Raw genomic sequence first — 15,568 nt, 5'->3', positions numbered from 1 at the left:
GATAACTGAAAAATATCAGGTGGCTCTAAGCATTTTAAACAGAGACCACAAAATACTTAATGCCCTAATATTTTAAAGGACTTAAGCATAATGGCTTCGCATTATGCTTGGCAAAACTCATTTTACTTTAGAAAATCACGGGCAGATTGGTTTTAAGACACAAATACCACATATCATTGGACAAAAACAAATGTCCACAACAATATCCTCCCCTCTAATATCCTGGTACTAGTGCTGTTTAATATATTGTCACCCGCTCATAAAGACCCACACTACTCTCCATACTTTACTTAATACTTGAGTCATCGGGAAAATACATTGTACGTAACCTGTGGTATACCAAATTAGGTAAAGCAGGACCTATCTTCTTTCAGGCATTACTAGGTATTAATATCAGTACATGGTTCGCATCACACATCAAGGATGTAAAGCATGCATAAAAAATAGCACCTAAAATACACTGCAAACAGCAGTATAAATCAAAACCATAGATCATGAAAGGGAGTTCAAGGCTGAAATCTAATCTGGAGGGTCAGATGATGGTTATAAACTTTGGACTGTCCTGCGAAGCTCTTCGTTAAGTTACAAATTATACTCCCAAGTTATTAATATCTGTTAATTCAAATGGTGTTCATCACAAAAAAAGTTAAGAACAAAAATATTAAGGAATCAACAACAAGTATGTGGGATGCCTGTAACATAACACTCCCAGCCAGTATTCCTCAGGATTTATTTAGTACATGAGGTTACACTTTCTTTCATATGTGGTTTCAGTTAGTCACAGATATTAGAAAGCAAGATGCACTAAAAATGTTAAAAGCTCATTATTGAGTATAATACCATTTCTCCGAAATACTGCACATATTTGTCTCACTCTTTTATAGGTTAAACTTCTTTTTGAAATGCGTTAGTTGGATAAGAAAGGTCTATACATTTTTTGCCAATAGCCCTCAGGTGTTCATGGCAACAACTCTATCAGACTGGAACATTTTGTAGCCAAACCGCTGGAGCTAATAAAAAAATTCAAAGAACCCTCAAACTTCATTCAGGAAGCTGGCAAGAATCAGCCTTCCTGTCAGGCTGTTAAAGCCACAAACTAACCCATGGGCCCAAACAGTCACACCCACTTGCAGAATTGGGTACAATTTACTAATCGTTCCTCTTTCTAAATTAAATTGGAGCTTTACTTCACATTTATTTGAGTGATGCCACAGGGGACCATTGGTTGGAGTTAATGCGAATCTCCACTCCAAAACCACATCAGACTCTAAATGCAGCACAACACGTCAAGTTAGTGAATTTTCTGACTGTCAGAGTGAAAAACACTCACACGTGGCATTAATTTGCAAAGTGTTTACGGCTATCGCTCAATGAATGCAAGGATATCAACCTGCAAACAAATCCTTAACAAGGGCCAGTGAAATAGAAAATGTAATGTTACATTTCTAAATTAAAAGAACACCAGTCATATGGACCAATTCTAGGGCGAAGTTTACATTCCACGGATCAGTCATAGTTATGGAACTTGCTCCTTCATTCCCAATCAGCTGTAAGCGTTCTGAATAGAAGACTTTCGGCATCAGGAAAAGGTTCATCACTTTCAAAAGATTAACGCCACCTACCCACATTGCCTCTCCATCCCTCTCTTTCCAGAAATAGGTGAGTGCCTCTTGTACATAATTATAGTGCCACATTCTGCAGCCTTACCTTCCTTCATCAAAGGCTATTATGATGTTATTTTTTACAGAGAAAAATAAATAACTGTCTATCGTTGGCATTAAGTTCAGCAATTCAAAAGAAACCATATGGTCATGAAATTTTATGAAGTGTTAGTAACACTAATCCAGGGCTGACTTCAGTGACAGGTGAAATTTTAATATTGATCCTATCGCAACCTAAGATCCCACAAAAGTTTCCATTTGCAGTGCATTGAAAAAGGTTTACACGAAAGCAATGCAGCAGGATCCACTACAGGACACGATGCAGAAGGGTTTGCGGATTTTTCTTTATATTACGTCTCTGTAAAGTACCTTCGGACACTTTTCTACATTAAAGACAGTTTATAAATGTAAGATCTTGCCATTAAAACATTGGGGTTCAAATGTGACAAAACATACTGCAATAGTAAAATAATATTCACTGAACAAGAACAAATGAAATAGGTGAGTAGCAGTGGCAACTATGATCTGTGAGGCTTTCCTGATGACCCCATGTATAAATGCATCCTGTTGTGTGGCAGATTTGTCCCGGTACAGGGGGATCACTAACTAGCCAGTGTCTCTGCATTAAGGAGAAAAAGAATATTTGGTCGGAGTTGCCAATTCAGAATATTGGTTGAAAAATTGAACACACCGGTGATGTTTCTACGCTAAAAGAAATTGACTGATACTAGCTCAGCAGGGCCATATGTGAAGAATGGGCACAGAGTCAGCTTCTAGAGAGCTATTAATACTTGTGCAGTCATAATGTTTTTGATTTCTACACTTGAACTGAAATGCCCTTAAGCACTGTATTTGCGCACAATAAATGAAGTGTGCCTGCAGCCCAAGAATTTCTTGTTGCAAGCTGCTCATCATTTCTGTTTTAATAAAAAGCAATTACAACCAACATTTGTTTGCCGTAATGGAAATTACTTTGACAAAGCTCTATTCTCATGCAGCAGCTTGACCAAAAGGAAATGCAAGGTTTCAAGTTTTTTTTTCTCTTTTCTAATCAACTCTTAGCAGGAAGCAATAAAATTCCCTCCTGAGCAATAATTGTACAGAAACAGAGTTTCTTGCAATTAATGTCCCAGTCTATATTCAGATAATATACTTTCATGCACATTCGACCCTTGACATTCCCAGGTACGAGGAATGGTGTCAAGCACTATGGCTCTTGCTGTCAAGATTGCAAGCCGTAGCACCTGGTTCATTCCTCCCTTCTTCCAGCTCTTAAAGTTTGGCATAGTGGAAGTGATCTTATAATGATATAGAGATGTTTGCTGTAACTTCCTCATTTCATTTGAACTAACTGCTATTACACCCCTGCAGCTTTACAGGAAGTAGATTAAATAATGGCCAGAACCAAGAGATTGTAATACCTCTCTTAAAACTAGATGAGGGATGCGTTAGATTGTGTAATTCCTCACAAGGTGAATTTTACCTTGAAGATTGTGATTTTTATAGAAAGCTCCAATTATGTCGCCCTACAACAATTCCAAGAACTGTGCAAAATGGGTACTGGACTTGAGGCAATGCTGGTATCCTTCTTGATCTGGATTCCCTCAGGGGAGAAATTAATCCCTACTTTTATGTTACTGTTCTATGACATGGTAAGTTCCAGTCACATTGAAGAACTGTAGGACAGTGTGTTGGTGATTTACTCAGATCAAAACTCATGAAAAATAACCCAGTCAGGGCTTTATTATGCTCCCACGGGATAAATCTGTCTAAGTACCTTCAAACTCGGACTGTTTTCTTTGGTACTGCAAAAATATTCCTAACATAGGCAAGAATAGGACAGCCCCCTTCCCAAGGACATGCAGCACCCAAGAATTAGGGTCAGCTGTGATTTTGTATCTTCATCCCCCCCCATTCTTTCTTTCTTCACCATCCAAGTGTTTTGTGACTGTTCCTAACTACATTATTAATACCTGGTGCCTGCAGCATTAGAGATTTGATACAAAATAACTAGTGGATAGCAAGCCATACAGTGATTCAACTATCTCCACCCATGCCAGGAGGTGGGGGAGAGCCCAGTTTAATACCAGCAGTCAACACAATACCACAGAATACTCCATGATATCACAATGTGCGCTGCAACTATTGGTGGTGGTCAGAGTCCTCTTTGGGAACCGAATCCTCTTGTGAGCAGGTATTGTGTGTACACAACCAGAGTGCTCAGACTTTGTATCTTGACTCTATTCATATATCAGACAGTATGTGATTTATGTTAAAATATGTGTAATTTAGCTTTGTAGTCTAACAATCTAGAAATCAGTAGGTCTGATGGAGACATTCACTAGCACAGCCTATGAGACTACATTTTGCTGAGATCAGACTCTTCCACATCTGGATCAGACATCATGGTATTGAGCAGTGACAAATTACCGCTATGTATCTCAAACAGTGTTGAATTCTAAAATGATTAAACAGAATAAATGCTGGAAAAATTCAGCAGGTCAGGTAGCATCTGTGGAGAGAGAAACAGACTTAACTTTTCAGGTAGGCGGCCTTTCATCAGCACTGGGAAGAGTTAGGAATGTAACAGATTTTAAGCCAGTGAAAGTAGGGAGAGTGGCAAAAGAACAAAGGGGAAGGCCTGTGTTAGGATGGAAGACAGGAGAGGCGTCTAAAATTATGAACTATTCTGGATCAGTATTTTGAACAGAAGGGACGCTAATCCAAATGATTCCCCTTGTTCACAAAACCCAGGGCTGACAATTGCTAAGTGACTTTCTGGCAACTTCTGCACACAAATTACTGTTGCAGAAAATTCAGATTAAGTTCTAGCTGGCTGTTTTTTTTTAATTGTTTCTTTTAACACTATTCTTTCTTCCTTTCCTGAAGGCATTTGCGGGAATCTGGTTCCACAAGCACTTGGTACATTCTGGTATTTCAGTTAAAAGCCTAGGCTAGTGTGTACAGAACATTCAACTGTAGGGCATCAATGGCAGAACTCGATCTTGTCTTCACCCAAGATCTGCACATGCACACCTTCTAACAGAAGTCACTGGGAGTGAAATTAGACTTGGACAGGGACAAAAAACAGGGAGAATCGATTTTATCACCCATTATATGCCATGCCTGAAATTCGCTTCTATTGAGGTTGTATATTGGATGTAGCATACACTGGGCATCTTGTGCTATGCCATTGTTTTGCAATCCTGCTCACGTCCAAATTCACTCCAACTGAATTGCAATCAGTGCTGGAATTCTCCAGTCCCTAACACAGAGCTAACTGAAGGAGCATGCAAGCACAAAACAGCAAAGTCAGTCCCAGCCAAGATTAAATCTTGAATCTTCCTGCAATGTATAGATAAATATTGCAATGCATTTAGCAGCTGAATCCCTCATTTATTTAGATCCCTTCTCCCCACCTCACACGACTTATATACTAAAATAAAGAAGTCAACAGTGTTAGAAAAGTGAAATATTCATCAAAGGCTTCCCACTGTACCAATGGATAAGCTCCACACCGAGCTGTATTTGTATGGTCTCTTTATAGATGCTGACTGATTTGATGGCCATTACTGTCTTTGTTCTTGAGAAGTGTTTCTTGTAAGCTACAGGTCGGACATCCAAGATCCGGCAATCTCTGGACTGAGACCATGCTGGGTTTCGGATTTTCCCATAGTTTGGAGTCCTATGAGCATACTTACGAACATACGAATTAGGAGCAAGAGTAGGCCACTCGGCCCCTCGAGCCTGCTCTGCCATTCAATAAGATCATGGCTGATCTGATTGTAACCTCAACTCCACATTCCCTCCTACTCTTGATAACCTTTGACCCCCTTGCTTATCAAGAATCTATCCACTTCAGCCTTAAAAATATTCAAAGGCTCTGCTTCCACCGCCTTTTGAGGAAGAAAGTTCCCAAGACTCTGACAGAAAATATTTCTCCTCATCTCTGTCTTAAATGGGTGATCCCTTATTTTTAAACAGTGGCCTCTAGTACTGGATTCTCCCATAAGAAGAAACATCCTCTCCACATCGACCCTTCAAGACCCCTCAGGATCTTATATGCTTCAATCAAGTTGCCTCTTACTCTTCTAAACTCCATTGGATGCAAGCCTAGCCTGACCAACCTTTCCTCATAAGACAACCTGCCCAATCTAGGTGGTAGTTTAGTAAATCTCCTCTGAGCTACTTCCAAAGAAATGACATCCTTCCTTAAATAAGGAGAGTAATGCAGTACACAATACTCCAGATGTGGTCTCACCAATGCCCTGTGTAACTGAAGCATAACCTTCCTACTTTTGTATTCAATTCCCCTCACAATAAATGATGAGATTCTAATAGCTTTCCTAATTACTTGCTGTTCTTGCATACTCACCTTTTGCAATTCATGCACTAGGACACCTAGATCCCTCTGCATCTCAGGGCTTTGCAATCTCTCACCATTTAGGTAATATGCTTCATTTTTATTTTTCCTGCCAAAATGGACAATTTCACACTTTCGTACATTATAATCTGTTTGTTAGGTATTTTCCCACTTAACTTATTATATCCCTTTGTAGCCTCCTTGTGTCCTCTTCTACATCTTACTATCCTATATATCTTTGTGTCATCAGCAAATTTAGCAACCATAGCTTCGGTCTCTTCATCCAAGCCATGTATATAAATTGTAAAATGTTGAGGCCCCAGCACTGATCCTTGTGGCGCACCACTCATTACATCTTGCCAACCGGAAAAAGACCCATTTATGTCTACCCCCTGTTTCCTGTTAGCTAGCCAATCTGCTATCCATGCAAATAGGTTACCCCTTACACCATGAGCTTTTATTTTTCACAATAACTTTTGATATGACACCTTATCAAATACATTCTTGAAATCTAAATACAGTACATTCACCTCTTTATCCACAGCATATGTGACTTCTTCAAAGGACTCCCATAAATTGGTTAAACATGATATCCCTTTCATAAAACCATGTTGATTCTGCCTAATTATCATGAATTTATCTAAGTGTCCTGCCATAACGTCTTTTATAATAGATTCTAACATTTTCCCTATGACAGATGTTAAGCTAACTGGCTTGTAGTTTCCTCTTTTCTGTCTCCCTCCAGTTATATTTGCTATTTTCCAATCTAATGGAAACTTCCCTGAACTTAGGGAATTTTGGAAAGTTAAAACCAATACATCAACTATCTCACTAACTACTCCTTTTAAGAACCTTAATCAGTGTCCATCAGGACCTGGAGACTTGTCAGCCCACAGCTCCAACAATTTGCTTAGAACCACTTCCCTAGTGATTGTAATTTTCCTGAGTTTCTCCCTACCTTCCATTTCCTGATTTACTGCTATTTCTTGGATGTTACTTGTATCCTCTATTGAGAAGACCGATGCAAAATACCTGTTCAATTCATCTGCCATCTCCTTATTTTTCATTATTAATTCCCCAGACTCACTTTCTTTAAGACCAACGCTCACTTTGTTAACTCTTTTCTTTTTTAAATATCTATAGAAACTCTTGATATGTCTTTATATTTCCAGCTAGCTTTCTCTCCTGCTCTAATTTTCCCTTCCTTATCAATCTTTTGATCATTCTTTGCTTTTTTTTAAACTCTGTCCAATCTTCTGACCTGCCACCCATCTTTGCACAATTAAATGCTTTTTCTTTAAGTTTAATACTATCTTTAATTATTTTAGTTAACCACGGATGGTGGGCCCTCCCCTTGGAATTTTTCTTTCTCTGCTTATTACTCTCCTATGTTTATTACACTAGCTGATGAAGTTATATTTCATCGTCCATGGTTAATTGTTTTCCCAGTTATTATTTCCCTGCACAAGCATTTCTCATAGAATATAGTCAAATGCAAGGAAGTCTGATTATTTATCCTCAAATCTCCAAGATGTCCGACATGCTGTCTTTTGCAGGAGCGCAGGAACTAGACCAACGCGCCATTTCAAAAATGTCCAGTTTCCGGACAATTCTGATTTTTGGACAGCCGCAGTTTGGATGTCCAACCTACATTACCATCTTGATAGAATAGGAGGGTGTGGTGTTGCAAATGAAAGATGAGATGTCACCACATTAAGTCTAATCTTGCACTATAATTGGCATTTTCACCAGAGTAGAGGGAAAGTATGTATACCTAAAGTGTCAAACTGTACACTACCCTACAACCAAGTATTGGCATTTAATAAGTATTGGCATCTGTTCTTCAGCTGAACTTTCTCAACTTAGTTCCAAAAGTGCCCACAGAGGTGATAATGTTCTAACTTCCAGAAGATAGTTTTCTTCACCAGTGGCAATCCATACAGACTGTCTCAGCTCAAATGTTGCAAATCAGCTTCTGATCAAAAGTAATTAACAGTAACATGGTTTTAACATCAATCAGCAATATTGCTAACAGAATCGGTAACACACTGTCGCCAAAGGGAAATTAACTGCAGTGAAAAATAGGGCAGCACATCAAGCCCAAGACATAACTCCCAACCCCCATTCCATTCTTCTCCTCACACTATGAAACATGGTACAGTCTGAGCTGGAAAATCACCAGGAATGTATCTTATTGAGACTGAGATTTAAAGTAACATTGCTCAACATCATGCATTTGAAAACATTGTGCTGAAAATTTGAAATAGTAAAATGTGACCATGTGTGGACAAACATGAGGCAATTATAACCTAAGCAACTTTGAATATCGCAGGAACGTCCTTAGAGCTTTGGGATGCCATGAAGATGTGACAAGACGCTATATAAATGCAAGTTCTGTCTTTAATGAATGTTAGCAGGCTGTGACATGGGGAGATGATTGCATGAGAGAATAATCTTGGTCTATACAGGCGCGCATTCCAGCAGGAGTCATCGATAGCAATCAGGAGCAATATTTTTCCCTCTTTTCCCTAGGATACTATCAATAATGTAGCAAATCTACTACTACCTTGGCTGAGATCAGCTCGCTCAGCAAAAACCCAGCATTTCCAAAACTCATGATTTTGTAAATTGCTTATTGATTTGCATAATTCTTTTAATGAGCATAATTCACTGCGGAGAGGTCGAGGCAGTGAAGATCTCTCCCCCTCTCATTTCTATCTCAGTGAATTATAAGCAATTTAATCCCTTCTACCCCAGTGAGTTTTTCTCACCCTCTCTCCCACTATATCTGTAAATTGCATGCATTAAAACAATGGTGCGAAATCAGTAAATATTGAATAAAATCATGAGCTGAGCATAATTCTGAAGACCAGGTACCATACTTGGAGGCCACCTGCCTCTCTGGCTCAGTATGCACAAATTATGCAATGTGCTTGTCAACAGAGCACTGACACACATCTGTTGTGCATTGGGACATTTTTCTATGTTATAGACACTAAATAAATGTGAATTGCTTTTGGTAACAAATGTTTTAAAAAGTCACATTTTATAACATTTTTCAGTCCTATATTTCCAGGATACTCTCTCATCTAGAATACTGATGGACTTCTGCTTCACAGTTGTAAATGCCAAGTACATCACACTAACTAAAGCTGCTATTCACTCATAACATTTTTATAAAATTTTGCTTGTGTCCTTTGTATGTTCATCAATGTCTTTTGATCATGCCTCACAACATCATGCCTCTGTGCCTCATTTAACAGCAGGTGCTGCCATTAGTGTCTATATTGCTTCCCTCCTATGTAAATGCGTAACTGCCTCTGACTACCTGCCATTAGCACATCATTCTGTCAATGTGCCTCCTTCATCCTCCTCCTGTTGCAAACACAATCACATCATTCTACATCTAGACCAGCTAGGGTTTCCTGCCTTTGCAGGAGGTGGAGTAAGAAAGCAAATAAGCCGGAGAGCGTCATTGGCATTATCAGTTAAGGACAATGTAAAGAGCAGCAGGTGAGTTCTGAGAAGATCCCTTGCAAGAGTGACATTGGGTTTAAAAGACATAGCCATTTAAAAAAAAACAGAAGGACAGCTCATTAAAAACAATCTAACAGATTTACAAGATAAAACAGAACCAAACTAAATCCTTGTGTTATTATTATTGAAAGGTCAATTTTGCTTCTGCATATTAAATGGAAATGAACTATTCTTTTCAACACAAACCATATCATGCCCCAGTCAAACGCTAAGCAACAGTGTTCATTAGATTGTGCATTAGCCTTGTAGGTTGTGTAGGTTACTGGTGTTTCCTTCCAGCTTTTGTTGTATATGTCAATAGCTACTTGGTCAAGCTGGAGACAAAATCCCCACAACAGTCAGATTCTGATAAATAAGACCTATCACTTTCCTCATGTCAGCATTTGTTCAAATCCAAGGTTTGCAACCATCTCATCAACAGCCTTGTTGTGTTCAACAATAGGTGAGACACTTCTACAGCTTTAAGATAATTGTACAGTCTGCTCCCTTTAACTCAATCATCTTCTTTTGCCAAATAATTTGAATTAATGCAATTGTTTGAATTGTGCGATTTAAACAAAACAGTAGAGAAGACTTTCTGTACAAAAAGATTCAAATGAACAGATAGATAATTCAAATAAAATTGTTCAGTTACTAAGTCCATTTAATTTGTTTGAAAATTTGAAGGCAGAAGTAATTTAGATCAGACCAAATATTAGTATTAAATATCAAGTTACTATAACAACCTTACTGAATTAAGCATCTATTGATTGGGGTATAACTTATCATTTCTCAGCAATAAATGAGGTAGAAAACCAGGAGGAGCAAGCACTATCGACCCAGAGGAAAGCGATGGGGGAAACACTTATCTTTGGCCAGTTTGAATTCTCATGAGTGATCGTCTCCCCCACTCACCATCCCCCACCCCACCTGAACTTCCCTGATGCTGTGCACTCCTTTGCTATGGTAGCACAGTAAAACAGAAAGCAGAAGTCACTCAAAGGACCATCATTCATTGGTGGGTTTTGGTATCATGGTTAAGCTCAATATTATCCTTATCCACCATCCACAAAAGGGCACTGTAACCAGTCAGAACACCCTTATCAGTGCTCCAGTATCCTGGGGATCGCATTTTAGATCTTTGTGGCTTTTAATGCTCAGAATTAGAGACTCTGAACCACTGAGAAACATTCAGAAAAAGGCAAAATACTGCAAATGCTGGAAATCTAAAATAAAAAAAATAGGCTGGAAATACTCAGCAGGTTCAGTTGCATCTGGGCAAAGAGAAACAAGGTTAATAATATTTCAAGTCTGTAATCGTTCATCAGAACCAATGGAAGGTCATCGTTCTGAAACATTAACTCTCTTTTTCTCTCCACAGATGCTTTCAGAACTGTTGAGTATTTCCAGCACTTCCAGGTTTTTTTTAATCACAGAGAAAACATTCTTCATTGTTCGACTTGCATTTTTAAGATTTTAAAGCAAATCAGCAACTTCAAAAAGACAACAAAAAAAGAGTAATGCATGCACACATTACTGGCTCCCTCCCCTCCTGGACATGTACTCTGTGGATGTGGCAGCTTCAGGAATTTAGGTTCTTATTAGCGGCTAGGGGAGAGGACAGTGAGCTAACAAGCTGCCCCTAATCGTTCCGAAGCGAAAAGCTACAACTATTGCAAAGTAATCAGGAGGTGTTGGTAAGAAGTGTTTGCCGAACCAAAACCCTGCCTCTCAGATTAGAGCATTAATCTTCTCACCGGAATTCCGAACAGTCATTTTATTGAAACGAATTCTCTCCAAGATTTAATCCACTATCTAACACCCCCATGACAGGAAATTTAAAACAACTGAGTTTAATGATTTTTTTTTCTGTTTCTTTATCTTTCCAGAAAGTTGAGGTTTTAAGTGTAAAACATTCGTGTGTCCTGCTACGTAGGTCGCACCTGATATATATATATATAAAACTCCTTCACTCTTTAAACCGAGAGCAGCAAACTTCCTTATCTAGTAGATAAACTGGAATGGTTTAAATAGACCGCTTAGGGATGCTCCAACTAGAACAAATTCTGCCTTAAACTAAACATATGCCGTTTGCCCGACGACCAGATATAAAAACACTGGTTGACACGGAAATAAAGGATTCATGCGCCGGTGGATCAAGATGCAGAAAGCGCTTTAAATAGCGGACAATGAGGAGCGAAGGAGAGGCTCAGAGTGCTGCCCCTGCAGGGAACATAGACAGAGCGGGGACCGGGAGAGAAGCTGCCCCGACCTCAGGGCTTCTTACAGAGGGAATAACTGCACAAAGTTTCCTTTTTGCAGCTCAACAGTGACTTGGTGCCCCAGATCTTTTCACCCACGAGCCGTGTGAAATGTGACAGCAATCCTGCACACCCCGAGGAAAAGATCCCATTTAAACGCCGGCAGCATCCCACACCCCCTTTTACAGGGACACTTGGCGTGGATGTGGAGCCTTTAGGGTTCCAGCATTCAACAACACACCAAATGTTGTCCCACCCCCTCCAGAAAGTGATCCTTTCTTTACCCCTCTTACCTGGGAGAAATTGAGCCCATTTAGTGGGTGGCACTGCTCCTCGACCCGCTCCACTGCCCCGGTCCTTTTCTTCATCCTCTCGGCCTCCTGAGCCAGATAGAGATCGAGTACCGGGACCCCCCGGGATCTGATATCAGCCTCGGTCAGCGAGTTGACCATCAGCATCACCCACACCGGCCTCTTCCTCTCCCAGTTGCCGGCTATCGCGTTGAACAGGTAATCCGCGTACAGCCCCTTGCCTCTCTGGTCTGGAGTCATCCACAGAGGCATCATCACCTTCACATAGTCCAGGTGCCTCTTCAGTCTCCTGTACAGGTCTCTGGGAAGTACATCCTGAAGGTTCTCCCCATGGGGCAGCATCTGACAGCTGGTCAGGGCTGAGATGGTGTACGGGTCGGTCAGGTCCAGCTCGAAGTACACACTGTTACTGTGCTGGAAAGCCCTTTTACAGTTATCCGCCACGAAATCCCAGACCCTGGTGTAAGGGACGTGAATGGTCCCAAATAAATAAGCCGGAGGATCGCGTCGGATCGTCCAGAGGAACGAGTTCATTTCTCTTTGCTGCCGTTTAATGAGAAAACAGAAAAAAAGAGGGAACAGGGTTTAATATCAACTCTCATATTAGCAAAGCAACGAAAAGTAAAGTGGGGACTGTTTAAAATTGAACAAAGTGCTTCGCTATCTCCACCAAGCACTCAAGGTGCACATTGAAAGTGTTTATAAAGTAAAGCGAGAGAACAGACTTCATGCTGCAGAGTTTTACACAGTTTTTAAAGTATGAAAGTCCTCACAGTGGAGCTGAGCTGTTCAAAGGGAGGGAATTATAAAGAGAGCGGGGCAGTCACATCGATCCGACTTTTTCTTTCAATGGAATATGTGGAGTGCTGCCGGGGTGATGAGTTACAGCATATTCCAGAAACCACTTCAGCCTAAAGTGCGCCCTGCACCCTGAGCCGCAGAGCGCTGGGATAAGGTAGCGGGGGAGCGAGCGGGCACTTTGGGGGGGGGGGGGGGAACAGACACTGCAGGAGGGACATGGAGGCAACAAAACAAAGTCACTCACCGACTTGGGAAGTTCACATTGTCCCGTGTCTCGGAGATTATTCTCCTTGGAGGTTACGCTTTGTACAACTATACTCACAACAACCCACATCAGCCCGGCGTTAGCCTGCATCGTGCCTTCCATCCAACTTTTTTTTGTTGTTGTTGCTCTTTTCTAGATTGTGTATAGTCTGCAGCGAGTTAAAACCTGCGCAAAGTGCAGCGAGTCAGATCGCAAGATTAGAAAGCCCCTCGATCTGGGGTGATGCGATCACCGTATGGAAGCTGGACGCCACAAGCCGCCATGCTGCCCCAAGGAGCATGGACGATCCTCCCCCAGAAAGGTTGCCTTTATTGAGTTGAGGTGATCGTGATGGGAAAGGGAAGGTTTTTAAAAGCATCTCCTCCGGGCCCTCCCCGCGATCGCACCAGTAGATGCTGGGCTCAGCTGCTTAAACTTGTTGCCTCTTATTTGAACAAGCAGAGGAAGGCGGGTACTGCTCGGCATGTCAGCATGTCACTTCAGGGGCTCACACTCTGCTCTCTCCAACTTCTAAACTGCACGGGTGTGGGGAAAGAAAACTTTTGTCAGGAGTCCTTCCAGCGGCAGCCCGAAGGTGGCGCCACACACGCGCAAAGTCAGGATTGGATGAGTTGAAAGTGTCCCGTCCCTTTTCAACACTGGCCCGGTCCGTGTGTGCTCCAGGGGAAGGTTTCTGGAAAAAATGGATCATAGGTGTGCCACCTTCCATTAATACTTTTTCAAAAGACGGGCAGAGCAAGGTGAAATGGAAGAACATAGCAAATAGCTGCTGAGGCAGTTTAAGTGGACAAGTTGAGCAAGTGAATCCCTAAACTGAGGGTATTTCCCTTACGCGAGTAAAGACATGGAAATAGGCAGCCTTTCATGCTGATGTTTATCCCCACAGCAAAGCCGCAGTCTTCTTTGACAAAGGCAGACATAGACAACAAAATTTATCACCAACTCTAATCTCAACTCAGCTTTCAGCCAACTGAGGGACAGAATATTCGAGGACCAGGATCTCAAGCCCAAGACTAAGGTCAGGGTTTACTGGACACCAGTGATTCTCATTCTCCTATAGGCTTCAAAGACTTGGACAACCTACAGCAGATGCCTCAAAGCACTGGAGAAATACCAGCAGCCTCCTCCAAATCCAGTGGCAAGAAAGGCAGTCCAACAGCAACATCCTCCTACAAGCCAACTTTCCCAACATCAAGGCACTAATCCCTCAAAACCAGCTCCACTTGGCAGGACATGTTGTTGTATCCCTGACAGCGGACTCCTGAAGCAACTGTTCTATTCAGAACTCGGGCGCAGCAGGAGACTCCCAGGGAGACTCTAGGGATGTCTTCAAAACATTCCTGAAGAGGTCAAACAAATGCATTGATTCATGGGAGTCCCTGGCTTGTGACTGACCAAAATGGAGAAGGGCTCATTCAGGAAGCACTGAACACATCAAGAGATTTTGTCAGGAACGTGCAGAGTCGGAGGAAGCACACAAGCTTCCAAACAACCCACCTACCCAACCTTCAGATATTACCTGCCCCACATGTGGTAGAGTCTGCAGATCGCACATTGGACTTATTGGCCCTCTCAGAACTCATCAAAATGGAGTGGAAGCAAGTCATCCTCGATCCCAAAGGAAGAACTACCTAAGGAGAAAAAGAATAGTTTCTTTTGCTATCTTATACCTTTTATATTTAATCGTTAATCTATCATTTTGACCCACTCATCCACTGGAAACATTGTTTCTATCTATTCTATTCCATCCCTTGAGGATTTTAAAGATCTCTCTTAAATTGCTCCTAATTCTCCTTGATTTTAACAATAGCACTTCCCCAATCCACTTAATTCTCCAGCCAGTTACATGTGGGGTCTGCTCTTGAAAATAGTAATAAATTGTTGAATGCTGCATGTGAGTTTTACACCTGCCATGTAATACCAGCCACCTTAGGAAATTTGAAATATTAATAAAATCTTTTTAATTACAATAGGTGAACCACTTGTTACCAGCACAATAAGGAAAATTTCAAATTCCTTTAAAATATCTGTGAAATTCGTAATTCTCTTTAAGAATGCCTGAGAAGGATTTTAAAGGGTTTGCATCAATTGTAAAGAGATCAGTTGTAATTTTCTTGAATAATAAGAAATACTGGTCCATGTGACCTGGCAACTCTTGACCTGGAAGCAGTAGGAACAGGTGGAAATTAAGATACAAAGAAACTGTGTGGATGGCAGACACAAAGGAGAGCTGTAGACACAAAGGAGAGCTACAAACAGAGGAGCTGGACTGTGAAGGCACTGATGCATGCACAAAGAGAAAGCAGAGGAACACAGCGAATTCTTGCGAGGAGAAGAAGCAAGTCATTCTCTGGAAGGGGTCAATTTTTCTGTTTGGCAGAAAAGGAGAC

At 41.1% G+C, this 15,568-nt stretch overlaps 1 protein-coding gene across 1 annotated transcript in view; it reads right to left on the bottom strand.

Annotated features, from left to right (window-relative positions):
• The window catches only part of LOC144692383 (metalloprotease TIKI2-like), a 457,965-nt gene extending 442,763 nt beyond the window's left edge, over positions 1–15,202 (bottom strand). The window contains exons 1-2 of the mRNA XM_078561164.1: positions 13,158–15,202; positions 12,095–12,655 (exon numbers count right to left, since the gene is read on the bottom strand). Of these exons, the coding sequence (XP_078417290.1) occupies positions 12,095–12,655; positions 13,158–13,280 (684 nt within the window). The 5' untranslated portion in view covers positions 13,281–15,202. The remainder of the gene's footprint in view (positions 1–12,094; positions 12,656–13,157) is intronic.
• Positions 15,203–15,568: the final 366 nt, after the last annotated feature.

Source organism: Cetorhinus maximus, chromosome 17, assembly GCF_964194155.1.
Source record: "Cetorhinus maximus chromosome 17, sCetMax3.hap1.1, whole genome shotgun sequence".
Taxonomy (NCBI): domain Eukaryota; kingdom Metazoa; phylum Chordata; class Chondrichthyes; order Lamniformes; family Cetorhinidae; genus Cetorhinus; species Cetorhinus maximus.
This window is presented reverse-complemented; position numbering and strand designations above follow the sequence as displayed.